The sequence below is a fragment of the Peromyscus maniculatus genome, chromosome 21 (assembly GCF_049852395.1).
Source record: "Peromyscus maniculatus bairdii isolate BWxNUB_F1_BW_parent chromosome 21, HU_Pman_BW_mat_3.1, whole genome shotgun sequence".
In the NCBI taxonomy this organism is placed as follows: Eukaryota; Metazoa; Chordata; class Mammalia; order Rodentia; family Cricetidae; genus Peromyscus; species Peromyscus maniculatus.
In genome coordinates this window covers 45,968,995-45,996,184 of record NC_134872.1, presented here as the reverse complement: position 1 = coordinate 45,996,184, position 27,190 = coordinate 45,968,995, and the positions used below count along the sequence as shown (strand labels likewise).

At 49.9% G+C, this 27,190-nt stretch overlaps 1 protein-coding gene across 2 annotated transcripts in view; it reads left to right on the top strand.

Moving 5' to 3' along the window:
- Positions 1–23,066, top strand: part of Lrfn2 (leucine rich repeat and fibronectin type III domain containing 2) — a 168,104-nt gene extending 145,038 nt beyond the window's left edge. Inside the window, exon 4 of one of the 2 annotated variants that reach the window (XM_076557590.1) lies at positions 19,328–23,066. In XM_076557590.1, coding sequence (XP_076413705.1) covers positions 19,328–19,480 — 153 coding nt within the window. In that variant the 3' untranslated portion in view covers positions 19,481–23,066. The remainder of the gene's footprint in view (positions 1–19,327) is intronic. The other variant, XM_042265798.2, reaches the window with a different exon arrangement.
- Positions 23,067–27,190: the final 4,124 nt, after the last annotated feature.

The window sequence follows — 27,190 nt, the reverse complement described above, 5'->3', positions numbered from 1 at the left end:
AAGCATACGCATGCCACCCCGCCCCCCACAGGAGTAGGCACTAGCCCATCACAAGAGCGAAATCCCCCCAGCACACTACCCTGCACACTCACGGCCTCTCTGACCGTGGAGGAGTCGGCTTTTCCTCCCTCCAGCATCTGTAGTCATGTCCCCACCCATGGTCATTATTAAGCCTGACTCATACAGGCTGCAGATTCCAGACCTGATCCACAGAAGGGAAACTGGCCTCAGAGCTGCCCTGTGGCAGCCTTAGCAGCAGCCACCATGATCTGGGAGCTTCTGCATCTCCAGGAGGACCCAGCCAAGTCCCTCCCAGGATGCTGGAGAGGCAGGAGTAGGGATTCCTGACTAAAGTGACAATCTTCTCAACCTGTGTCTCTTCTTGAGCAGGACAGCATGGCTTCTGCTGCCTGCATTTACTGTGTAGGGCCCTGTGGCCTGATGTTAGGACCTCCCAGGTGTCTCTGCCCCAGAGCCTGAGGTCAGAGCAGGTGAGCATCGGTAGAGGCTCAGAGAGGCTAGCCTGACATGGACCCATGTCACTGACAGGTACCCAAAGACACCCCAAGGTTCCATTAAACCCCAGGGTAGCTATGAGCAATGCCTGATGCATGAGGTTCTAGGCCACATTCCAGAATGAATGCAGAGACCGGGCTAATCCCAGGTGACGGAGGAAAACTTCTGTCATGTAAGCTCTCTTGGTAGCAGATGCCTTTGATAGTCCCCAGGCATTTCTCCCCGCAGATGCACACCCAAGCCCTGTAGGCAGGCTCTGGGACACTCTGGGCTCCTTCAGTCCTCAGGTGGTATCTGGTTTGCTTCCTGTGTGACTGAGAAAAACTGGCAGTCACATGTCTCATCACCAGGGCCAGACCTTTCAGGAAAAGAATCACATTAATGGGGACCCCCCCAGAGGGAAGAGCAGTGAACACAGGGAGGGAAGGACAGACCCTCCCCACCCTAAAGGAGTGACAACCCTTTCCAGCTAAGCCTCATCTCTGGTGTGACATGGAAAGTCAAGTGCCCTGCATGTCATTACTGGCCCAAGTGACATTCACAAACGCTTGTCTCTAAGAGCTGTCAGGAGCATCTGTCAGCAGATGAGATTGGAACAGTCCCTGGGAGGGCCAGGGAGCAGCCATCTCACTACCTAAAGCTCTATGGGATCAGCCAGGCTCCAGGCTTGCCTTCATGCTGTGTGATGTGGCCAGCATCTCAATGTAGGGACAGGAGGGGACTTGAAGGTGGGTTGGGGGACAACCACAGAAGCCCTTCCTGCGCTATGGGTTTGTAGGCTGTCAGAGGAGGAGAACGGACCATGCAGCTGAGTTGTTGAGGGCTCAGGGTGGATCTCCTGTGTAGCTCAGCCTACCAAAGGAACTTAAGGAGGCATTTTTGAAGCATCTGAAGCAGTTTGAAGGTCCGGTTCGTTGGAGTGGGGACGGCTTGGCACAGGAGTGTGAGGCAGCTGGTCAGGTTGTATCCACAGCCAGGAAGCTGAGAGAGATGAATGCCGGTGCTCTGCTTGCCTTCTCCTTTTTATTAAGCCCAGGACCCCAACCCATTGACCAGTGTGGCCTCCATTTAGGGTAGGTCTTCCTGTAGCTTCCTCAGTCAGACAGTCCCAGAAACTCCCTCCCAGAGTGAGTATCCAGAGATGCGACTCCTGGATGATTCTGGATCTCGTCAAGCTGACACTCAATCCTAACCCTTATGCCCTCTACTGTTGCTCTGCCCTGCCCCAGGCAGGGCTATAAAGGTGGAGTCTACACTGCCAGGACCCTATCTGGCCCTATCTCTGGGAACCCGGCTCTCAGCCACCTGGAAAATTCACCCATGACTTAGGAGACAAGAGGAAGCAGATAGGGACATTTATTCCTGTGCTCGGGCCTTGCCTGTGTCCCTAGGCAAGCTGGCTTCTCCTGAAGGGGCAGCCGAACACCCACAGGTGGAAGAAGAGAAATCTGTGACAGCGGCAGCTGGAGAGACAAGGAGAGCATTGCCGAGAGGTCACATCAAAGCCAGTGTTCCGGGGCTTGTATAGTTTTACAAACTCTTCCTATTGAAATTGCTAGAAGGTAGAAGGGATAGGAAGGGTAAGGTGGGCCTCAGCTCCACCCACCCCAAGCCCACCCTGTGGGCCACCCCTGTGGGCCATCTTGCTAAGGCCCCCAAATGTCCCAGAAGGCTGGGGAGTGGGCCGGGCATCCACTGCAGCCTGTTTTGGGGGAGGATCTGGGGACTTTGCTGCCCAGTGTCACCTCTCCACGATTTCAAGTGCCAGAAACACCGGCATAAGGAGGGGACAAGGGTGCCATAGAACTTGGTTCTGTGCAGAAACAGCCACCCAGGGCCACTTAGCAGAAAATACGGGCAGGATGTGGCTCTCTGAAATCCAAAGTGTATCAAGCGGTTATAATGGCAAAGAGACCAAGTTACCAGAGGCCTCACAGCAGCAGCAGCAGAAAAGAATGAACAGGGGACTCACCCATACACCCCGCATTTAAGAGAACTCCAGAAAAAAGGGTGTTCTGCCTGTCTGGGTTGCCTAGTCACCGAGGACCCGCCCCCTTCCCTCTCCCTCTGTCATCATCCTCATCTCACCTTTTGCCTCTAAGGTCATCTCCTAGTCCAAAACGTCTGCTGGAGCGCAAGCGCCAAACTTCCCTTTTATGTAGAGGGAACCACGGAAAGCAAGACAAAGAGAGCCAAGCTCGAGGTTTGCCAGGAGACCCAGTCATTAACTTCCACTGTACAGGCGCACATCTCTGCCAAGCCAGGGCAGCGCACCTTCAAAAGAAGACAGAGGGGCTGGAGAGATGGCTCAGAGGTTAAGAGCACTGGCTATTCTTCCAAAGGTCCTGAGTTCAATTCCCAGCAACCACATGGTGGCTCACACCCATCTGTAATGAGATCTGGTGCCCTCTTCTGGCCTGCAGACATACATGCAGGCAGAATACTGTATACATAATAAATAAATAAATCTTTAAAAAAAAAAAAAAGATAGAGGAATGGCTAGCACTCCTGAAGCGGTTGGCTTCTACCCAGACTCATTTACTAATCCTGTGGCCAAAGGCAAAGCATGCCACTGCCCTCAGTCTTATTCGGTCCATCTGTAAAATGGAAATAGATTCTTCCCTACATGTTTTATAGTCTAGGGTGGAGAAGGAGTTAAATCAGGAGTTTGAATGATTATCCTTCATAGTCAACCAAGACGTACCAGGACCAAGAAGTACTAGGACCAAGAAATACCAGGACCAAGAAATACTGGGACCAGGAAGTATTGAGATGAAGAAGTACTAGGACTAGAGAGTACAGGGACCAAGAAGTACTAAGTACCAGGAAGTACTGAAGTCAAGAAGTACTGGAACCAGAGAGTACTACTGTTGAGGAGCCTAATTTCCCTTCTTGTCTGTTTGTCAGGCTGACTCTTGTGCCTCCTTTTTCCTAAACCAAGAGGGCTATAAAAGGGAACAGTGACTTGATAAGGGATCAGGGATTTAAATTTATGTTTGCCTGGTCAGATGTTTTCCTGAAACCAATTTCTCTGCTGGTCATCCCCTTTGTCTAGAAGAGCTTCTGGGTTTGGATTAGGCTTAGGGTCAGGCTGGCTGGGGACATCACTGCAGTTAGGACTGACTCTGCCTCCCTCTCTTCCGAATGCATTCTCTTCCCCTCTTGTAAGAGTAACCCAGAGAACTGGCCCCGTGGTACCCATGCATGTTTGACTGAATGGAGGTGATTGAGCCTGGAGCACTTGGAAACAGTACTGGTGGCCTCAGCCATCAAAGCAGTACCAAACACCTGCATGATGGCCAGCCTTTCCCAGATGTGTCCACAGGACCTAGCTTCTCTGAGACAGCTGGCATATGCAGGAGTCAAGGAGACATGGCGTTCAGGCATGCAGACCTCTACCTGACGTCCACTAGCACCGTGCCTCCAACCCTGGCTGTACCTCAGGACTCCTTGGTTGGTGCATCATCCACCACCATCCACTGAGTCAGGTCAGGCTGGCATCTGTTGTCCTTGTCTCTAAGGCTGGGATCACAGCATCATGTCATGGAATACCAGGACGTCAATGGTTTAGATGGTATTGGCCTACAGAGAATTTGCAATCCACAGTTGGGATGAGTCCCTATCTTCTGGAGAGAAAAGAAGCCCAGAGCTGCTGGTCCAGGCTCATTCTACCATGGGCTTCTCATCTCTGGCTCTGAGACTAGCACACTGAACTCTCAAAAGAGACAGTGCAAGGAGCCTGTGGGAAGAAAACCCCGTGCAGAGCAGCCTCGGTGGCACGTATCTTGCCCCTTGGCTGAGAGTGAGCAGCCAATACAAGGACGGGGCCAGGGCTCTGCTCTCCCCCCTTTCTTGTTGCTCTGGTTTCCGTTCTGCTGCTATGATAAAATAACCTGCCAAGGGCAGCTGCGAGGGAGAAAAGGTTTCCTGTGATTACAGTGTCAGGATACAGTTCCTCATTGCAGGGAAAGCTGGGCAGCGAAGAGTTACTGAGTATCTGCTCACAACCCCTGGTTGCAACAAAACAGTCAAGTCCTGGTCTTGAAGAAGCTTGGTTTATGGGGGGTGGGGAGGAAAGAATTTAAAATATGGGGCTGTGGATATAGCTCAGTTGGTAGAGTACCTGTCTAGCAGGCACAAAGTTCAAGGTTTAATCCCCAGCATCACAAAATCTGGATAAGGAGGTATATGCCTGTAATCCCAGCACTCAGGAGGTAGAGGCAGAAAGATTGGGAGTTCAAGGTCATCCTCAACTCTGTATTGAGTTCAGTCATCCTGGGTTACATAAGACTTTGTCTTAAAATTTAAAAAAATGTTTTAGAGGCTGGAGAGAGGCTCAGAGATTTAAAAGCATTCACTAACCTTGCCAGACTCGAGCTTGGTTCCTGACATCCACACTGGGCAGATCACAATGGTCTTTAATTCCAGCTACCGAGGATCTGCTGCCCTCTTTTGGCTTCTGTAGGAACTGCACCCACATGCACATACCCACACACACAACATACATAAAATAAAATAAGCGTTTTTTAAAATTTTTAAATGTGCTCTAGGAAAAACAAAGCAAAGAGGGATGAGGGACCCGCTGTGTCTAGAAAGTCCCCCTGTCCCTCGACATCCATATATATATGCAAAGGCCACTGGTGTGTGGTGTGGAAGTGAAGCAGATGCCCCCAGACAAGGCCATGCTAAGTCTTCTGGCAGTCACCTGGCTGTGTCTGTCTGTGCTGGGGACCCTTATGGAGGCCCCTGGTAGGCTCCAAGTGGGGACAAGGCTCTATGGCCTCCCATTGCGTAGCTGAGCCTCCCCTGCATTGCTGACCCAGCTCCTCTGCCAGTGTGCCCCCCCACCCTCTCTCCTGCTTTCTTCTCACTCTGATGACGGATCTTTTTATAGGGTCTCAAGTAGCCCAAGATGGCATCCAATTCTCTCTGTAGCTAAGGATGACCTTCAAATTCTGGTTCCCCCAATTCTACCTCCCAAAGGCTGGGATTGCAGACGTGTATGGCCACGCCTGATTTATGTGGGGCTGAGGATGGACCCCCAGGGCCTTGTGTATGATAAGCAGCCACTCTACTCAGTGGGCCACATCCCCAGCAGCCCCGCTCATCATTATTTATGATACTGTTTAATTAGCTCATTAGACAGGCCACAGCATTCTCAGCTCTTCACTTTCCCTAGAGGCTAAAGGTCTTTGTGCTAGTGTCTGGCGTGATGGCAGAGGCGGCTATTACAGTGTATGAGAATGCCCTGGGATCAGGGGCTTGGTGACCTGTGCTCTATCCCCTAGGACATGTGGACAGGGTGGGCTTTTGTGGGTCTGGGCATGGGGACAGGATCTGGAAGTTACGACGGTGATGGCGTGGCAGCTGGCCCTGAACACCAGAGAGATATTTTTACCACCCATCAAAATACCACCTCGTGCTCGCTGAGCTGATGCCAAGGCTGCTCCCAGCCTGTGCTCATCTCCTCCCCCGGCTTTGTCTGTTGCCAAGAAGGTCTGAGTGGAAAAGCTTGGAAAACTCCATGTGGGTGTGGCTGGGAGTCAGTATGTCTCCCCCTCCGGACAGGGACTGGGGAAGCTTTCAGGGTGTGTGCTGTGGACTCCAACCCTGCTCTCCTCACCTTACCTGTGAGAAGCCTCAGAGGACCCCGCCCCAAACCACCACAGATCAAAGGACCAGACATTTTGTGTTAGCGACGATGCATTGCTTTGTGCCTGTAATGAGCAGAAGCCTGCGGGAGGGCAGGGCGGTTTCTTTGGGGAAGGACAGTAGAGGAAGCTGATGCTGGGGGGGGGGGGTCATGGCAGAAGCCTCAGCAGCCGCAGGAAGCAGAAAACATCAGGATAAATGGCAAGGCAACCTCCAAGCACAGACACCCTCCCTCCCGGATGTGTGGCCCAGGCTTGAGAGAGCGTGGGGTGGGGACAAGGGAAGAGCTGAGGTCTTTGGCTTCCATCCAGCTCCTTGATTGATGCGGCCATCTTGGACTTGTTTCTTCTGGCTTTAAAATGGGACTTGCTGTTGCAAATTTCACAGCTTTATAAAACAACCAGAGTAAGAATGGGGCAGTTAGGGTTATCCACCCCAGCCTTCTCCTTTATCCCCCACCACCCACTACCCACCCCAGCCCTCTCCTTTATCCCCTCACACCCACTACCCACCCAGCCTTCTCCTTTACCCCCCATACCCACTATCCACCCAGCCTTCTCCTTTATCCCCCACCACCCACTACCCACCCCAGCCCTCTCCTTTATCCCCTCACACCCACTACCCACCCCAGCCCTCTCCTTTATCCCCTCACACCCACTACCCACCCAGCCTTCTCCTTTACCCCCCACTACCCACCCAGCCTTCTCCTTTACCCCCCACTACCCACCCAGCCTTCTCCTTTACCCCCCACTACCCACCCAGCCTTCTCCTTTACCCCCCACTATCCACCCAGCCTTCTCCTTGACCCCGTCACACCCACCACCCCCACTGCTGTGATGGTCCCTATAAAAAGGTGAGCTCCAAGATCCAGGCTTAAGGACAACTTCACCCAGGGAGGTCTGGTGAGGTTTCTTGGGGAGGTTCCCAGATGCAGCTTGGGACCTGGCATGTGCCCTACAGCTCATCTCTTAGTCTCTGACTTCCCAAGAAACAGAATTTGAATCCAAGTCTGCTACACTCTACAAAGAGTGTCTCCGCACCCCTCCTCCCAGGACAAGAGAGATGTGAAGAGTGAGGGTGTGTCTTGTTAGGGATGGCGGTCACAGATGACATGCTTAAGTCAAGGCCATCAGCTCCATTCACTTTCACACTATCCCGCTCCCTCTGTTCTTCCTGGTTCACACCCCCCAGTGTTATCATCCGTTGCCAGTGGAGATGCCATGGAAAATAGAGGCTGTGTGAACCCAGGTGACTCTCCTACCATCCACTCATGGATGAGTAGAAAGTGGGTGGGCACTTCAGAGGAGTCGCAGTTAGACAAGTGGAAGAACTTTCCAGGCAGTGCTAGTTCTTTTGGGGGGGAGGGGGAAACAAAGCTTTGAATTGAGGGCAGAAAGTGGCTTAAAAGACCTGGAAGATTCCATCAGAGTCGGGTAGACGCATGCCTTCTCCACACAGAGAGAGCTGACAGTCAAGCCCTCAGGTGCTCTAATTCGTAACTTACTGTTTGGTCACAGCTACACGGCTCCCATCACTGCCTCTGAGCAGACGGAAGAAACCAGGCCATGTCTTGACCCTAACAACAGGCAGACTTGGTGTAGAGGGGGAGAGTAATGGCCTGGCATCAGAACTCCATGAGCCATTTTTTCCCTAGAGCCACGTGGCCACAGCCTTTCTGTCCTAGCATCAAAGGCCAGGCAGGCAAGAAGGGCTGGGGATGGCATCATGAATCTCTGCCAGCGAGTTTCTGACACCAGAGTGTCTGGCAGAGGGAGTAACTGATAGATCACAGCTGGGCTGTTGACCTTGAGTCTTAAACAAAGCGAAGAATGAAAGGTCATATTTACTCCATCAAAGCCGTGGGAGCCGGGAAGTATCAGAGTGTGGATAAAGACGTCAGTAAATCACCCACTGCCAGGAGCTACTGCCGTCCTCCAGCCTGTGGTGGGCATCCTGTGGGAGGAGGGGGAGGGGAGAAGGTTAGGGCTTCTTGAGGACTCCAGGGAAGACCGGCTCTGGGCTTCAGTGGTGCTGAAAGCTGGTGAGCTGTGGAGGACTTCAGGGGGTAGGGTCCTCAGTCCCATCCACTTCACAGATGCGGTCCTTCCCAGAGGTCGATACCGGCGTCTTCCCCTGTCCCTCTCCACCTTGTTTTTTGAGACAAAGTCTCTCATGAAACCTGGAGCTCACCAATTGTCTAGACTGACGGGCCAGTGAGCCTCAGGGACCTTTATGTCTCCACACTGCTCTGTCTGTGTGCTGGGTACACCTGGATAACTTGTCAGTAAGGAGGGCATCTACTGAGAGGTCAGGAAGGAGCAGAGGCAGGGGAGGACAGGGTATAGTAGACAGACAGACAGGTTATGGACCTTGGCACCTTGGGCAGCTCCCCTTAAGGAAATGGTTCCAGATGCTCCCTTCTTGTTATGGACTCATGGCTGAACACAGTCTCAGCAGCTTTCCCTTGCCTTAGTAATCCCTATAGCCAATGTGCTTGTGTGTGTCACACACACACACACACCACACTGGCCAGTGGATACACACTCACACATCATGCAAGCTATGTTATCGGAAGGCTAAAGCTCTGGGAAATGAAATAACAGTGAACATACAGCCCGTGAGTTGTAGAGGATTTGAGTCCAGAGCTCAGGCAGCGTGAGTGTGAAACCCTGTGAATATTCGCAGTTGGTGACGACTGGCAGAGAACGCAGGCAGCCGTTCTCTGCTAACCATCTCCGGGTGACATGCTTGCAACGTTCTTGAGCCCCAGAAGTGGGTGAAACACAGGTGTGAAAGCAGTTTGCCCCAAGTCACACAGCACTCACAGAGGCACTGACCGCCCGCCCGCCCGCCCCAGAGCCTCATGGGCGGGGTCTGAACAGAAGGGTGTGTGGTGGATGAGGATAGGGGATGCTCATCCTCCAGCCTCCTCCCCTGGGTGGGACAGAGATGTCTCCTGCTGAGGTCTCTCCAGTCTTACTCTGCCCCAGGCAGCCTGTTTATTAGAGGTGGGGTGTCTGGAAGGGATCCATAGAAACACAGCAAGAACATTTCTCAGAGGGGTGAGGCAGAGGAGTTCCAGATGCCATGAAGCCTAATGATGGCTGTGGCATCTTCAGTCAGTGCTGGACCCCTCATCCATGCTCAGTGTCCTCACATGTGGGTTCTGTGTGCCAGGAGGCTGGAAGCAGAGCAGACAGACATCCCCGGTGCTTCCTCAGTCCTGGTAACATCCATCCAGGCTGGAAGAGCCAGCAGACCACAGTGTAGGGTTTGAACTTGATCTTCAGATTGTCTCCAGATGCCATCATGGCTGTTTTACAGTATGTATGCTTTGAGAGGGGGTGCACGTATGTTGGTTTATGTGCATAAGTGCACATGTGTGTTCCAATGTCTATGCATCTGTGTACATGCACATGTGGGGGTCAGAAGTAAACTTCAGGTGTCCTTCCTCAGGAGCACATTCACCTTTCTTTGTTTTAAGATTTTTTTTTTTTTTTTTACTTCTGTGTATTAGTGTGCATGGCTGTATGTGTGTATGCCACATGCATGCTGGTACCCATAGAGGCCAGAGGAAGGCACTGGATCCCTGAGAGCTGGAGTTAGAGGTGGTTGGGAATCACCCAACAAGCGTCCTCTGCAAGAGCAGCAAGCACTTTTTTTTTTTTTTTTTTTTTTTTGGTTTTTGGTTTTTGGAGACAGGGTTTCTCTGCGTAGCTTTGTGCCTTTCCTGGAACTCACTTTGGAGACCAGACTGGCCTCGAACTCACAGAGATCCGCCTGGCTCTGCCTCCCGAGTGCTGGGATTAAAGGCATGCGCCACCACCGCCCGCTGCAGCAAGCACTCTTAACCACTGAGCCATCTCTCCAGCCCCTTTCCCTTTTATTTCTGAAAAGAGGTCTCTTCTTGGTCTGGAACTTGCCACTTTGACTGTATTGGCTGATCAGCAAGCCACTGCCCAGCTTTTTATTTTTTAAAGATAATCTGTTCTAAGAACTGAACTCAGGTTTCAGATCTTGCTAAATACAAGTAACTCTCTGTGAGGCTTTGGGCAAGTCACCTCTCTTCAGCAGGCCTCCATTTCTGAATCCATCATCTGTTCATGTGGATGATAGCCCCCCCCACACACACACACATAGGGTTGCTAAAAGGATTAAATTAACATGTGCAAAATATTCAGAATAGTTTGACATTAGTAAGCGTCAATAAGTGTCCATCAGGACCATTACATATGTTTTTTATCTTCCTGAATTGTTGTCTGGCAGTCAGCCTTGACACTAAAATGTGCTTCGTGGCAAGCTTTAATTCTGCCAGTGATGTTCAGGGTGACACAGTGCTATTGTTTCTTGGTGTCTGATGACAACTGGTTACAGGGTGCCTCTCTCTCAAACACACCAAAATTCACATTCAAGTCCATTGGAGGCATGTAACCTGCACAATGCCTTGGTACACTACAACTCTTCCCTGTACATATCTTCCAATACTGATACGATGTCAATACTGTCTAAATAAATGGAGAGCTGTTTGTTTCAGGAATAGTGACCATAAAAAGTATCTAGGGTCTGAGAACATAGAGCAGCGGGCAAAGGGTTTGTCATGAAAGCATGAAGCTCTGAGTTTGGATCCCTATAATCCATGTAAAAAGCTGGGCACCGCAGAGAGTGTTTGTAACCCCAGCACTAGCAGGACAGAGACAAGAGACCCCGAGCCTTCTGGGTACCCAGGCTGCTCTAGCCAATCAGTAGGCTCAAGGTTCAGTGAAGAAACTATGTCTCAAAAAACAAGGTGGAGAGTGATAAAGGAAGACACCTTATACCCGAGACCTTGCTCTGCCTCCACATGCACCTGCACTTGTGTGCACACACATATTCCATACACACAATCAAAGACAACACACACATCAGTACATATTTGGAATATTTGTTAAAATACTTCTGGGGCACAGTGTGTTGAATTTGGAGACAAAGAATCTGCAGATACAGAGGGCTGAATGACTTGTCACAGCGACCCAGCCCCTTTTGACTGGATAGGGTATGGGCAGGTGGTCTATCGACTTGAATCTGTTTCTCCAGCTATGATTGTCACTGCAGAGAATAAAGATGCTTCTGGACACAACCTGTGTGTAGCTTTCACAAGAGTAAGAACTTGATATGTGTGTGCACGTGTGCCACTGAACCAGCCACATCTCCTTCCTCCCTGGCTATTGATGTGGGGAGGAAACAATCCCCTTTGGGGCTCATGGGCCTGGGTGAGGCTGGAAGGCAGGCTGTCTGCCTTTGTTTAATGAGACCATTTCTTGTGGGCTTAGATGTGGAGGCTAGCCAGAGTGGGTGGCAGATATGGCCTGTGAAGATGGGTAATAAGGATGCAAAAACAGGAAATAAAGCAGCAAGCATATCTACAGGACCTCGCTAAATGAGTGCCGCAGCTCAGTAGGCAGCAGTGGTGTGTCTCTGAAGGAGGGAATAGAGACAGAGCCTCTGGAGTGCTGGTCCGGGGAGCTGGAGGGGCTGAAGCTGGCGGAATGATGAAGATAAAAGAGGGGTTATTTGTTGATAACTTTAAAAAGGCAAGGGCTTCCCTTTAATTATAGACCAGTCAATTCTTCTAACACAAATGTTTTCCCTTGTTTTGGTCACTGGCAAATGACAGACTTTTGAGTTCTCATCTTACCAGAGGAACTACATGAGGAAGGGATGGCTCACTGTTTCAGCAGAATAGTGCAGTAGTGTTTAATCCCAGGGGCTTTCTACCACCCAGTGTCAAATGTCACACTGGTAAGGATATTTGCTTCAAGGATACTGAGGCCTTATTGTCCCCTAGATAGTCAAGGTCAAATCACCACCTAGGCTACTGCAGATCAGAAGGAGCATGTTGGGGATGCATTCCTGCTCTTGGAAATCTACCACACATAATTTCCTTCCATCTGTTTACCCAAATGTACCACTTAGACTTAGCTGCAAGGGATGCTGGCAAACATAGGTGGAGATGGCAGATCTTATGTATTATTTACTGGACTTGCTACAATGACAAGATAGCTCCAAGAAGACTTTCAGAAGTAAGCGTTTATTTTGAGTCTCATTCTGAGGGTATAGGCCCTCAGAGAAGGGAAGCTTGGTGGCAGGAGAATAAAGTAGCTGGTCATGCTGTGTCTTCAGTCAGAAAGCAGAGAGAGACAACAGCTGGTGCTCAGCTGGCTTCACCTTTTCCCCCTCCTTTCCCTCAGTCTGGGACTCAAACTTATGGATCTATGCTACCGATATACAAGGCAGATTTTCTCTTCTCAGTCTTCTAGGAAAATTCCCCCCAGATACAGAGCATCTCCTAGGTGACTCCAAATACTGTTGATATTAAATCATGAAACCAGAGAATGAGTTCTGGCACTCAACATAAAGGCTTGACCTTTAGGCCCAAGATGCTTATTCTTTGAGGCAAACTGTACCATTAGGAAATAGTAGATCTAACCTGCCATTGTCTATAGGAGGTCACAGAGGAGGTCTCTTCAGAACATCAGAGGATGGGGGCTCTGGGGAGTGGAGGAGCACAGTATTGACTGATATTGACAGTTACTAGAGCCTTCAGTACCATATCTACATAAACACACACACAGAGAAAGATAGGTACACAAATACACACATATATACAAATACATATACACATAGAGAAACACACATATATATATATGTGCATACATACACACATGCACATATGCATACTCTTAATCACAATGATACTTCTCAGACACACCAACAACCCCCCACATGTAATTTTTCTCTCACACATAATTTTTATCTACACATATGCTTATACATACCAAGCCCATATATATGTATCCACAAAAAGTCTCAGATGCCTATGTAGTAATTCCCAAGGAAAGAAAAGTGCCTCTCTGGAAAGATCTCAGAAACATCCAGGATCTTAGAGATCACTAGGGGGGCGAGGGGATTGAAGCAATCATGTAGACCTGTTCTGTTTTTGGATAAGTGCTGGGGTTATAGTTTCAAACTGTATTCAAAGCATGTGAGCTTAATTAAATATAACACTTTGGAGCATCTTAATTTAAAATAGCAATTCATGCTTTCTAACAGGGATGCTACCAGGGTGCATGATTTTAAAATGGGCAGGAGAGATAGCTCAGCAGTTAAAAGTACTGACTGCACTTCCAGAGGACCAAGGTTTAATTTCCAGCACCCACATGGCAGCTAACAACTGTTTGTAACTCCAGTTTCAGAGGATCTGACACCCTCACATAGACACACATGGAGAAAAAACAACAGTGCACATAAAATAATAAAAAAAAAACCACTTCAATACTTCAGGAATGTTTTTCACAGAGATGTGATCCTGCTGCCTGCTAGCTGCTGTCATTTGGCACAGGTCCCAATCTCCTCTGTCTCTTTGATTTATGCTCTGGAAAGCTGGTCAGTGTGACCATGGGATCTGGCTTCAGTCAGGTTCACCATGGTGAATAACAGCAGAAGGTTGTAGGCATGGCACAGGGATATTGGGCCCATTATTAATTTGTTCCCCCACCCTCTGAGGTTACCCTGGAAACTTCTGTTTATTAACCAAATTCTATAGGCCTATGTATCTCAACAAGGGGTGATTTTCTCATAGAGAACCTTCAGTAACATTTAGTGACCTTTTTTAGTTTGTCAGAGCTTAGGCTGTTTTCTGATACCTCAGGGTTAGAAGCAAGGGATGCTGCCAACCCTTTTGCAAAGTGAAAAGAAATATACGCATTCCCTTCTAGGACTTACCAAGGTACAGAGGGGAGAGCTAGGGGATCCATAATGCTGAAAGAGGTTAACAAGCCATCTTCTAGGTTAGTGCTTCTCAGAATATTTCCTAGGAAGGACTTACTTTCTTCTTCTTAATTTGTTGCAGACCAAGGATTTTAGAAGAACATAACTGGAATAAATTCTCAGAAAACCTATCACATGCTTGCACGTGACAGCCGGTGCTAAATCTCTGTAAAAGCTTCAGTACTTATTCTTATTTTCTGTATTCTCTGATCATCGATCAGATACAGACAATTTGTGGACCGGCATCCATTTGTGTATTGTAGCTACATGATTCTCTCTCCTCCCTGGAGCAGCAGAGATGTGGCAGCTTGGTTGATATTGGTCATAGTTAGTGCTATTCCATTTTAGTCCTCTATGCCCTGACTGCTTCTTTTCAATGAGTCCTTTTGTACAGTCTTTGTTCCCCTGTATCATGTCTCCTATAACTATTTCTACTTGCAACACCTTCTACCTGAGAAAAATCACATGATTTCAGGTATGTAGGTCTATGAAATAGATATGAAATCAAACATTTATTGATAAAAGGCCATGAAGAGATTGATTTTTAAACAATCCCTTGATATATATAAATTTCACCATGAGTCGAAGAGGAAAGCAAATTTGCATACTAATGAGATGGATATGCTTGTTTATTTTTAAATGAAGAATTAAATCTTGGCTGAATATGTGATAGTGGAGGATGTGGAGCATCTTCAACCTTTTTGAGAGCTGATTGATATTTTGATTTTGCAATCTACAATACTGAGAATGCCACTTTGCATAAATACATAATATAAAATGGCAGAAGGATATTTACTGCCGTTTCAAACGAAATTGACAGAAATTCTGTCCGAATCCCAAGCCAAAAAAAAAAAAAAAATCAATTAATTTGAGTTTTCATGAAACTCAAGCCAGCAGCTCAAACAACAGTTTTTAAAATCAAACACAATGCAATCCAAAGATATGTAATTTGATACTTACATGCTGGGCAAGGATGGGAGGAAAATAGTAAGTTTTTGCTTTCTATAATTAAACCAGTAGATTTCAATAGAGCAGAAATCTCTGTATGTATAGTAAAAAAAAACACTAAAATATACTGTAGCCTGGTCTGAGGTGTTCCAGGCAGTTTGTTGGCTGTGCTTGGTGTGATAACTCAGACAGTGCAGTGTGCACACACTGGGTGTTCAGAATCAAGGCTTCAGTGTCACATGATGCAGCGTGGGTGAATGCTGCCAGAAACACATTGAATGTATTGTGAATTTGACTTTGAATTAATATGAGGCTAGTGTGTGTTCAGAAACATTCAGGTGTTTGTTGCTGAAATCTTCATTACAGTCACAGCAGTTATATGTTAAATGATCCCATAAGGTGGTCATGACACGAAGTTTAAAGAGTCACAAATAGTTTTTTAAAATTATGTGTATGTTACTATGTACACATGAGTGTAGTTGCGTGTGAAGTTCAGAAGAGAGCATTGGATCCCCTGGAGCTGGAGTTACAGGTTGCTGTTAGCCATCCCGTATGGGAGCTGGGAAATGAACTCAGATCCTCTACAAAAGTGGTATGAAGTTTTAACTCCTGAGCAACCTCCCCAGCTTTATCATCCCAGCTTAAAAACTGGCTTTAGATTGTGCCTCTGCCTCTCCAGGCCCTGACTGACTTGGAATGCTCTTACTTGAGCAAGAAGTAAGAGGGTGGAGTTAGTCAAGGTTGGAATCTCTGAGGAGGAACTTTGACTTGTGAGTCACAGGTAATTAATTCTTGACCCTTGCCAAGCATCTCAGGAGCTAGGTTATTTTACTTCCAGATCCAAAAGTGAAAATGCCTGAGTATGGCATTGGGCAGGGTTGTTTAGCTGGTAAAGCTACCTGAGTGATGGGGTATGGGTAGGAATGTAGGGGGACCCCAGAGTTCTGGACTTGCTTCAAGAATGACTGGATAGCTTTTATAGGGGAGCATGATGGGGTATGTAAGAACTCACAGGTAGGAGATGAGCTCCATTTTAAGCCTGGAGACAGGAAGGCCTTGCTTTGGATTAATAAGAATAGCATTTCTGGGACTGGGGCGGGGATTTCTTCAGTTGTTGAAGTGCCCAGTTCAGGCCACAGAAACCACATGAAAAGCTCAATGGGAGAACAGTGAGAACAGAATCCCTGGGGCTTGCTGATCAGCTAACCTAGCTTTACTGGTGCATTCCCAGCCAATGAGAGTCCTTATTTCAAAAATCAAAGTGGGCAAGTCACCTTAGGAACAATACCTATGGTTTACATATGGCCTCCATATACACACATGTCTATGCATCTACACACACACACACACACACACACACACACACACACACACACACACACAAACAGAGTAGTAGGATCCCCATGGACCCAACTTGGTCCTAGCTCTATCATTTCTCTAAAGGGAAGAGCAGCTCCCTGTCTCTCTGAGTGGGAGTGACAGTCATGATCTCCTTCAAGGTGTCAGAAGGTTGAATGAAACCATGTGCATAGACCTCCACACACACAGAAAGGCCCAGTGGAAGCTGGCAGCTGCTACTGGGAAAGGCAAACTTGATTCTGCCAGCCAGGCTTTCAGATTTAGCTACGTGTGTGTGTGTGTGTGTGTGTGTGTGTGTGTGTGTGTACCTAAGTAGGCTAGAAGAGGGTGTCAGATCCCCTGGAGCTGAACTGCAGGCAGTTCTGAGGTACCTGACATGGATGCTGGGAACTGAACTTGGTCCTCTACAGGAGCAGTAAGCTCTCTCTACCACTGAGTCAAACCCTCTTTCCCCCTCTGCCAGTGTGGTCGGTTGTACCAACAGCAGAGTCATTTCTGCTTCCCTAAACATAGCTAATCTCAAGCTGACTTCTGGGCTCGCGATCCCGTGTCCTAGGGCTGGTAGGGTTAGACACCTTAAGAGTGGAACGTTGTGTTCATAGCAGGCGTCCCAGGACACGATACCCTCCTCTCAGGGTGTACTCTTGCGGCTCCCTCAGTTGGTGTCACAGTACTGTGGCTTGACTCAGCATGGCCCATAGCTTCTCTGCCTGGCCCGGGCGTGGCTGGGCCTCCCCACCTGCAAAGTGAGGATCCTGAGAACCAGCCCTGCCGAGAACAAACAAGGAGCTGGTCAGACTGCCTAGTCCACAGCTGCCGGCGGGCTCTGCTCTGACCGGCACCCCAGGACCCCAGGAGAAGAGCTGCTGAGCCCCAGTGTCTCCTGAGGTCCCTCAGCACTGGCCACACCAGGACCTTGCCTTGGATCCTGCTCAGGCTTGGAATCTTCTAGGTGATCACGAGCCGCAGAGGATGCTGAGCAGTGCTCTGGAGAAATGGGTGTGTCATCAGCTCCAGGGCATTGAGGACTTAAAACAACAAAAAAACTTTATTTATAGCGTGGCAAGATGGCTTGGGGGTAAAGACACTTGTCACAAAGCCTGGGATCCTGAGTGCATTTCCGGGTCCTTTGTGATAGAAGGAGAGAACAGACTCTGGCCTCCACACACACACAGCATGGCATGCATGCATCATCCCCTCCACACACACAATAAATACGTAAAATGTAATGGAAAGCCGCATTTCTTTACAATCGTTTGTTATTAATGTGTGTATGTGTGCACACGCACATATGCAGTGGCCCATGTGTGGAAGACGATTTTGTAGAGTTGATTCTCTATATCCACCCTTCTGGGGTTCCAGGCTTGGGAGGCAAGCTCTTTTACCCACGGAGCCATCTTGACACCCCCAATAAAGAATTGTTTCAATGAAAGGAGAAAACAGACTCCAGTATCCGTCAGTGAGTGAGCAGCTGCTTAGCTGTGTGACCTTGGGCAAACGTCTAACTTCTCTGGTCCTCAGCCATCTCTCCCTACTCTGTGAGGTAAGAGCACAGTTGCCACTCTGTGGTCACGGTGTCTGGATAAAGAGAAGGCTGCAAAGTCCCAGACAGACCTAAGGCGCTGGTCTGCAGGACCTAGCTGGCTGCTTGTGCCGGCCTCTTCCATCCCATACCCTGTGGGGTAGGGCTAGAGACGGGGCTTGGAGAATCTCCTTTAAGGGAGCTCCCAAGCTGCGTGGGTAAAGACAGCAGCCCCCAGGGGTAGATGGGTTGTCAATAGCTGTCTGCTCAGTCCTCCCAGCAGGTTCTCAGGTGGAAGACTTCAGGCGCTGGTATTTCATATCTGATATCTTAATTATGTCGCTGGGCTCTGAGTTTGAGAGGATGATGGGAGCTGATGGAGCCGTTTTGTTCTCAAGGGGCAGGAGGGTGGAAGGCTTTAGAGGTGAAAAGGGGTACAGGGAAGCTGCAGGGGGTGTCCTTACATTGAGGCTGACCTCTCTGCAGGATCGGATTGCCTATGGGAGAGGTCCAGATCCCATCTCTGGGCAGAACAGAAACTGGAGGTCATGGCAAAGGTCTTAGAGATCAGCTTGTTCCCAAGATTGCAGAAGGAGAGCCCAGGCTGCCATGGACAAGGCCCCATGTGGGGACACTGATACCTGTCAATCCTTCCTCAAAGACGGAGGGACCAGGCAAGGCCTTCCTCTCCAGGAACTCCGCTACAGGTCTCTTGGATGAGCCAGAGTGCTGACGAGTGGGGTGCAGGGACAGAGCGCTTGCCCCTTGGGAGTCAGGGTAACTTCCTGGGCTTCAGGGGGTCACTGTCTCCCGCTCTGAGCAATATATTTGCTCAACCGGAAACAGGAACTGCTCCCTCCCCACCAGGAGGACCCTTGCAGGAGAGAGGTGCTGAGTGCAGGTTCAGGGCAGGACCAGGGCTCTGATTCCCAAAGCAAAGGCCCGGAGAGGTCCCTAGGATCTCCGACGCCCTCTAGCGTGTGGAGGGATGTTAGCAACAGATGTGGGGGAGGGGCAGCCCCCCCACTCATTCCTGAGTCCTCCTTGTCCTTCCCAGGTGACTTTGCTCCCCTCTATCGCCCACCCACTGCCACCAGCTCCACCTCTGCCCCACGTCTAGATGTCTCCCCTCATCCATACTTTCAGCTGCCGTTTTTCTTCCCTTCACCTTCGAATTCATATGGGCGCTTACTTAAGCAAGCCTGGAGAGGATGTTCGCTTTCTCCTTCCTTTTCTCTGACACTCCATCCCAGAATATTTCTCTCTCATATTTTCTTTCACCCCGCCTGTCACCTGGGTCTTCGGACCACATGTCAATCATTCTTTCGCCATTTTCTATGTCACACTCCTAACTCTTGACTCCCCCTTCTCTCCCTCCTCATCACTGTTTATCCACTGTCTCCATCTTTTCCGGTCTCTGCCCCCCTCTGCAGTGGGCCCGCATGTGTCTCTATCACTCTATGTCTGCCCGCGCCCCCCATCACCCCACCCTCTCTGACTCTCTGTCTCTGCCTCCCTCCTCAGGATGATCCCAGCCTCCAACAAGGCCTTCGTGGTCAACAACCTGGTGTCCGGGACGGGCTACGACTTGTGTGTGCTGGCCATGTGGGACGACACAGCCACGACCCTCACAGCCACCAACATTGTGGGCTGTGCCCAGTTCTTCACCAAGGCTGACTACCCACAATGCCAATCTATGCACAGCCAGATCCTGGGGGGCACCATGATTCTGATCATCGGGGGTATCATTGTGGCCACCCTGCTGGTCTTCATCGTCATCCTCATGGTCCGGTACAAGGTTTGCAACCACGACACCCCAGGCAAGATGGCAGCAGCCACTGTCAGCAATGTGTACTCACAGACCAATGGGGCCCAGCCTCCACCTCTGGGTGGCGTATCTGTCGGGCAGCTTCCTCAGGCACCACCCAAGGTTGTGGTGCGTAATGAGCTGATGGACTTCAGTACCAGCCTGGCCAGGGCCTGTGACTCTTCTTCCTCCAGCTCTCTGGGAAGCGGGGAAGCTGCAGGCCTGAGCCGGGGTCCCTGGAGGCTCCCACCCCCTGCTCCTCGCCCCAAGCCCAGCCTGGACCGCTTGATGGGAGCCTTTGCCTCCCTGGACCTCAAGAGTCAAAAGAAAGAAGAACTTCTAGACTCCAGGACTCCAGCAGGCAGAGGGGCAGGGACGTCGGCCAGGGGCCACCATTCGGACCGAGAGCCACTCCTGGGGCCCCCGGCCACCCGTGCCAGGAGCCTTCTCCCTTTGCCCCTGGAGGGCAAGGCCAAAAGAAGCCACTCTTTTGACATGGGAGACTTCTCAGCTGCAGCCGCAGCTGCTCCTGGTGGCTACAGCCCCCCTAGGCGGGTCTCAAACATCTGGACGAAGCGCAGCCTGTCTGTCAATGGCATGCTCTTACCCTTTGAGGAGAGTGACCTGGTGGGAGCCCGGGGGACATTTGGCAGCTCAGAGTGGGTAATGGAAAGTACTGTGTAGCCGGGGCAGGATCACCCTTCCTCCCATTCTCAGTGGGAGAGGAAGGGGACAGAGTCAGCACTGGAGATTGTTTGTGGAGTTTCCATGGTGATGTTTACATCCAGGGACAGTCTTGTCTCCCTGACAGCCTCATGTCCTTCTGCCCAGCTGCACCCTTTCCCCACGTCACCTTCCCAGGCCTGTCCCCACCACCCAGCGGGGTGTGCTCAGGGAATGGGACTCGCTCAAGTGTCAGACTGAGCCCTGAGTGTTTGGAGAGGCCACACACTGCCTCTCTATTCACAAATGTAGCGACAAGCAAGCGGCTTCGGATTGCTCATGGATCCAGTGTTGTTTTGATTTCTTAATTTATTTTTCCATTTCCCAGACTCCTCTTCGTTCTTCTGGATAATCGAGAGTGTCCTCTACTTGTGAAAGTGTGTTCCCAGCAGGCAGGAGGGGTGGGGTGAGGGTGGGGTGGGAGTCAACAAGACTCTCGCTCGGTGTTCTGTTGAACCCCCTGACCAGAGACCCCATAACCCTTCCCCAGCCCTATAGCCTGCCCTGGGTGTGTGAATGACCCAGTTTTCTGTTTCCCAGACACGACACCCACACTCAGCAGAACAGACTGAGTTAGAAAGTTAACCCCAAGCTACAGGGAGGCCTGAGAAAGGGCTTTGTGGCGGGGAGGTGGAAGGGATCCTACTTTGAGGATGTGGCCCCTTTTCCTGGGAATCTGCATGACCTGTGCTGATCAAAAGGACTCTAGGTAAAGCAGATGAGGCATTAGGGGGGCACCTTAGACTATCAGGCTGGTTTCTGGAACCATGAGAATAGGCCACTGGATGACATGGAAAAGGCTGCCTCTCTCTTTGGACCACCTGGCAAAGCCCTTGGAAGGTTCTGGAAGGCTTTCAAAGATGAACTAGCCCTTCACAATTCTAGGTGATAACCTGAGTGAAACACAAGCCTCTGGGGCTGTCCCTACCCTCCCATGGCACAACGGGAATATGCTAGAAGTTTGAAGCAGACGCTGAATCCTCTTTAAAACATTCTTCCAGAGAGCTTGGGAGGATCTGGGATCAACCCATCCTTAAATTGTCCTCCCTCTCCCCGGAGCACAGCGCTTGCCTAATGTGACCAAGCCAGAGCAGAGGCCAAGGCTACCTACCTCCTGGGGAGGTTTTTCTACTCCATGATCCTGTCTTCCCCCCAATTAGGGTAGTTCTGTGCAGTTTGTACCTTTCATGTTCCTTAAGGTGACGGATCAAGGTGCTCACGGCAGGGTGAGGGGTGCCTTCTCATGGTTCCCTGTGGAGTGTTTGTCCACGGAGGTAATGGAATAGGAGCAGAAGGCCATCTTGGCTCATGCACGTCTGGGCGTGAACCCCGCCCCTCCTCCCACACATCTGGGGACAGCTGCTTTAGACAAAGCACCAGCCTGCCTCTGTCATGCCTTGGCTCTGTCTCCTGCCTGCCAGCTCTCTCCTCAGAGCCAAACACTACCTCTCCCTCTTCTCTGTCTTCCTAACTCAATCATTCGGTCTAGCCTGTACTCCCTTCTTCTACATGCCAGGCACACGGCCTACAAAGCACGCTTCAAAGTTCTGAGGGATTCAGGGCTGGTGCTGAGCTGCTGGGCCTCAAGCCCCGCCAAGCACACACACAGCGATGACACTGTCTCTGCAGGTGACGCTGTGGCCCGGCCATGCCTGCACCCTCTTTCCTCCCTCCTTTCTCTTCTCCGTCCCCTGCTGTTGCCCCCTTTCCTGCCTGTCCTCTGTCTTCCCACAAATCATTTGCCAGTTCTGATAAACTCACCCGAACACCAGATTCGTATCTCCAGAAACCAAAATCCATTTTCCACACCAGCCTAGGCACCATGGGCTGTCTCTTCTGTCATACTAACCCACTGAAAGGACATTTCTAGGGCCAGGGGTATAGTGCAGTTGGTAGAGTGCCTGCCTAGCATGCACAAAGCCCTGGGTTTGATTCTCAGCACTGAGAGAACTGGACATGGTGGTGTATGTCTACAACCCCAGCACTTGGGGGGTGGATGCAGGAGAATCCCAAGTTTGAGGTCACCCTTTGCTACATGATCAGTTTGAGCTAGCCTGGGCTATACAAGACCCTGCTTCAAAACAAAACGCCCCTGAAATGAACTTCTTTTCCTCCCTGCTCCAATCTCCCACTGCACACTTCCCACCCATCCTGTTCGAGTGATCCACAGAGGAAGTGGTCCCAAGGCCACCTTCCTTCTCGCCTTCGGATGGGGAAGGGAGGAACTGACCCACTGTCTCTTCTGGTCAGGACTCAGAGCCATGGTGGCATGACATGTAGCTGCTTTTGTGTCCTTGTGTTTCTGACTCGGCTGGGGGAGCAATGCCCCCCCGGGGGGGCTCAGAATGTAAGCGTCCATCTTCTCCTCTAACAAAAGTCGAGTAAAATGCACACTTTTCAAAAACAACCACACCACATTGCCTGGAAGGGGAGGAAAAGGAATCTTCTCACGTCTGTGGATGTCCGCTGTTCATTTCTCTGGAAACTCTTGGTTTTCTAAAGATGCCGTTGAAGTAACATTTTTCCCTTGCACCTGCGTTTGTGAGTGCTTCTTGCCAAGTTCATGTACAAGCTATGGGTGTCTCCTGACATGCAGAGAGGGCCTATCCTCAGCCTCTCCTGGTGTCTCTCTAGTCACCTCTGGCCATGATGAACCAACTCTACCAGCCTGAGCCAGCTCCTTTATTTCCTGGACCTCGGCTGGTGCCTTACAGGGCCATGGAAACATAGGTGCCTTCCCATCATTTTGGCTGAGCCCCAGATAACACTATTTATCAAAAGCCAGCCTGCAGTCATAGCACTGGGAGTAGAGGCAAGGGGGCCAGGAGTTCAAGGTCACCTTGGCTACACAGTGAATTGTAAGCCAATCCAACCTACTTGACACCTTGATTAAAATAAGGGGGGAGTAGGAGCTGGAGAGGTGACTTAGCAGTAAGAGTATCTGCTGTTCTTGCAAAGGAGCAGAGCTTGGTTCCCAGCACCCATATCAGGAAGCTCACAACCACCTGTAACTCCAGCTCCAGGGAATCCAACACTTTCTTTCTGGCCTTCATGGGCACCCACACACTCATGGCATTCACTCACACAGACACATACACATATACATTTTTAAATGCCTTGCAAAGTAAAAATAATAAGTACATAAAATTTATAAAAAACAAAGTCAAAAAGCCAGTGAGTCCCTGGCACACAGCCTCTGAGTCTGTCTTCAGGCATCGTCTGGCAGGGCAGGGCAGGGCCACCCAGCAGAAGTGAAATGGGAGACCCACTCTAATGTGGATTTTCTTATAGCTACCGTGAACTAAGTATGAACAGGTAAAACTGATATCAGTAAGATGCTTTATTCTAGTCTGTACATCTAAAATGCCCTTACAACAAGCAGCCTCTATGAAATTAGGAAAGATACTGTACATAATCTGGTGTATAGTCTTGGACCGACCACCTTTAAAGGACTTGAGTCCCACTTGGGGCTAGTTCAGACCAGCATATTGGACAGTGTGATTCTAGACATATAAGGGGCTTAGAGGCACAGCTTCTGGGAGGCGAGAGAAGTAAGTGTCTGCTGAATGTCTGTGGGATCCTACAGTTTCCAGGTACAGTGCCTCATGTGTCACTGGAGTGCCTTACTATGTTGTCTCCATGTTCTGTCACGGTAGGTGATAGCACAGCGAAGCCCTCAATGCTCAGAAGGGTTAAGGAACCTGTCCAAGGTCACATGAGAAGTCTGACTGTGAAACCTGAGCTCTTTCCAGCACACACCCCTGACACCCACCTCATGCAGTTTTCCTCCTTTCCTCCAGGTACTGAACAACAACACAGCTTCTCAGACACATAATTTCTCTGTGGAGCCTTTGACTGGGTCTCAGCTCTGACAGACTCTGAGGCATTGACTCCAGACTTAAAGCCATGGTTAAATGTTCATGCTGACCTCACTTTGGGCTTTCTGGGCTGTCTTAGTTAAGGTTTCTATTGCAGTGAAGAGACGCCACAACCATGGCAGCTCTTAGAAAGTAAAACATTTAATTGGGGTGGCTCACTTACAGTTTCAGAGGTTCAGTCCACTGTCATGGTGGAGGACATGGTGGCACACAGGCAGGTGTGTTGCTGGAGGAATAGTTGAGAGTCCTACATCTTGCAGGCAACAAGGAAGTCAACTGAGACACTGGGTGGTATCTTGAGCATAAGAAACCTCAAAGCCCGCCCTCACAGTGACACACTTCCTCCAACAAAGCCACACTTCCTAATAGTGTCATGCCCTATGAGATTATGGGGGCCAATGACATTCCAGCTACCACATGGACCTTACTGTATTTGCAGCACATGCTTTCCCATGGCCAGCAGATATTTATGAATCACACTATGCTGCCCAGCTCAATCTGTGATCACCTCCTTCTCCCCCTGGGGGACTTCCAGGAAGCCCAGTGGCTAGCTAGCCTCATCTGGTCCCTTCTGCTTATAGCTTGTTTGCCTGAATGTACAAATCCCCACACCAGCATGTGACCACAACCAAACCCACCTTCTTACTCCTTTTAGTCCCAAAGCCTCGTTCTCCTCGAGAAGCTACTTACTGTCAAGGTCTACCTTCCCATAGAGGGATACCTCTTGGTCAGCTGATAGTAGAACCCCCAGCTGATTGTCAAACTTTTTGTCAAAATGCTAAACCCACCTCTCCACAGTCCTGGTATTGACACACCCTTGGATTTCCCTCGGAGGGAATATTTTTTGTTCGCCCAATATAAATACTGAAATTCCAAAAGACATGCTTTTTTCAAACGATGTCCTTTTTTGTTAAGTAATTGAAAATGTCCAGATGTCAGGCTCCTGTTTCTTGCATAGAGAGGAACTGCCCCCAGAGTCTGGAACAGAGTTTTCCATAAGTCTCGATGTGCTTTCTGTCCACGTCTCAGGCAGGCTTTGAGTGGGCCTCCTCTGTCTTCTTCCTATTGCCCTTGAGAATTTTGCAAGCTGCAGCTGGAGGTGCGAACTGGCTGGTTCAAAAGAAAGATGGGAGGCAGGCAGCAGTCAAAACCTGACCATGCTCGAAATATCACACCTAGATTCCCACACGCAGACGTTCTGTACCACGCGCCTGGCAGAGGCAAGGGTTTGTTGTGACAAGAAAACTTTTCACAGATAAACACCTGAGCTTCTCAAGTCTTCAGAACAGAGCTAGAGCCTTCCCGGTTCTCCTAACATCTGCAGGAACAATGCCCCTTCGCAGTTTAAAAGTTTCTCTGTGTGTTTCACATTGTAGATTCTCGGCTTCCACCACCTTAGGGATGACTCTCCCTTTCCTCATCGGGTAGCTTCTACAACAAAGCTCTTGGGGTTCCTTCCTGGCAACTTCTAGTTGAAGGCAATAACCTTTCCCCCAGACTGAAGAGCAGAGTCAGCCTTTGCCTCCCGTGCTAGTTACGCAAGCATCTTGAGGAAGGGGGGTTGTCAGCTCATGAGCTAATGGGGTACAGTCCATCATGGAGGTGAAGGCGTGGTCACATGGCATCCAGTCAGGAAGCAGGAAGATGGGTGCTGGTTTCCAGCTCTTCCTTCAGTCTAGGATCCCAGCCTGTGGGATGGTGCCACCCACATTTAAGGTGAGGCTTCCTTCCTCAGCTCAATTTCTCTGGAAATAGCTCACAGATATGCCCAGAGCCATATTGCCTGGGGGACTCTGTATCCCACCATGCTGACCATCGGTATTAACGATAACAGCTATGTTTCTGAGTCCCCACCACTGCCATGGTAGATCATCTGATACCATGATAACCTTGTCCCTGTCCTCAATTTATGTGACATCTGGCAACTGTCTTCTGATCATCACTCAGGGGAAGTGGAGCCAGGTTACGGGCTCTTCCTTGATTTTGCTACTGTTTTTAACGAGATTATTGATGTTACAGTTCCTCGAACCTCCAACCAAATGTGCTGCTGACCTATCAGAGTCAGCGTTCTTCTCTACCCACCGGTGACATCTGGGAGTAGGGCAGGAGAATCTCAACACCTGATCTTGGAAACACCAGGGGATCCCACAGCTACATGCTGACTCCTCTGATGATGGGAAGGAATCTGGGACTACAACCATCCCCACAGGATTCCCTTTGCCCATCTGGTCCTTAGCCATTCAGCCCACTGGCCAGCCTCCCGTTGCCCCAGGCTCTCCATTCAGGCTGTCCATCTGGAGAGCAGAGGTGAACACACTCTGTCTGACTTCTTACCTCCTCTGTAATTGTTCATTTATGCTCCCTGGAGCACCTCATAGTGACTCTTAACATTTATAGATGTTGCAATGGTTAGTTTTATTTTCTTTGGATGCCCCTGACAACTTCCAAGATGTCCCCTTTCCCCAAGCCATCCCAGTCCGGCTACTTGCGTTAACTGGCCTGCCTGATGCCTCAGGGCAGCACTGCTTTCCTGTTATACAAGGCCTCAGGTGCCCATTCCTGTTCCCTCCAGCAGGGTGTGTTCCACACACCTTGCTGTTTGAGAAGGAACTCAGCCGGAGTGGAGAGATGGCTCAGGGGTCAGATTGTTCACCATGACAGCTGGAGGCGCTGAGTTCGGATCCTCAGCACCTGTGTAAAAGCCAAGCATGGAGGTGAATGTCTGTAACCCTGGTGGAGGGCCTTGGAGACAGAAGGATTCCCTAGAATTCACTGGCCCTCCAGCTCAGCTGAAAAACCCGAGGCTCCAGATTCACTGAGAGACCCTGTCACAAAGGAACAAGGTGGAGAATGAAGAGTAGGCACCCAGTGTCTTCCTCTGACCTCCATATGCCCTTCTGGGGGCGTGTACACCTGTCCATCATCCACATAGATATGTAACCACAGACATATGCATGGAACACACACACACACACACAC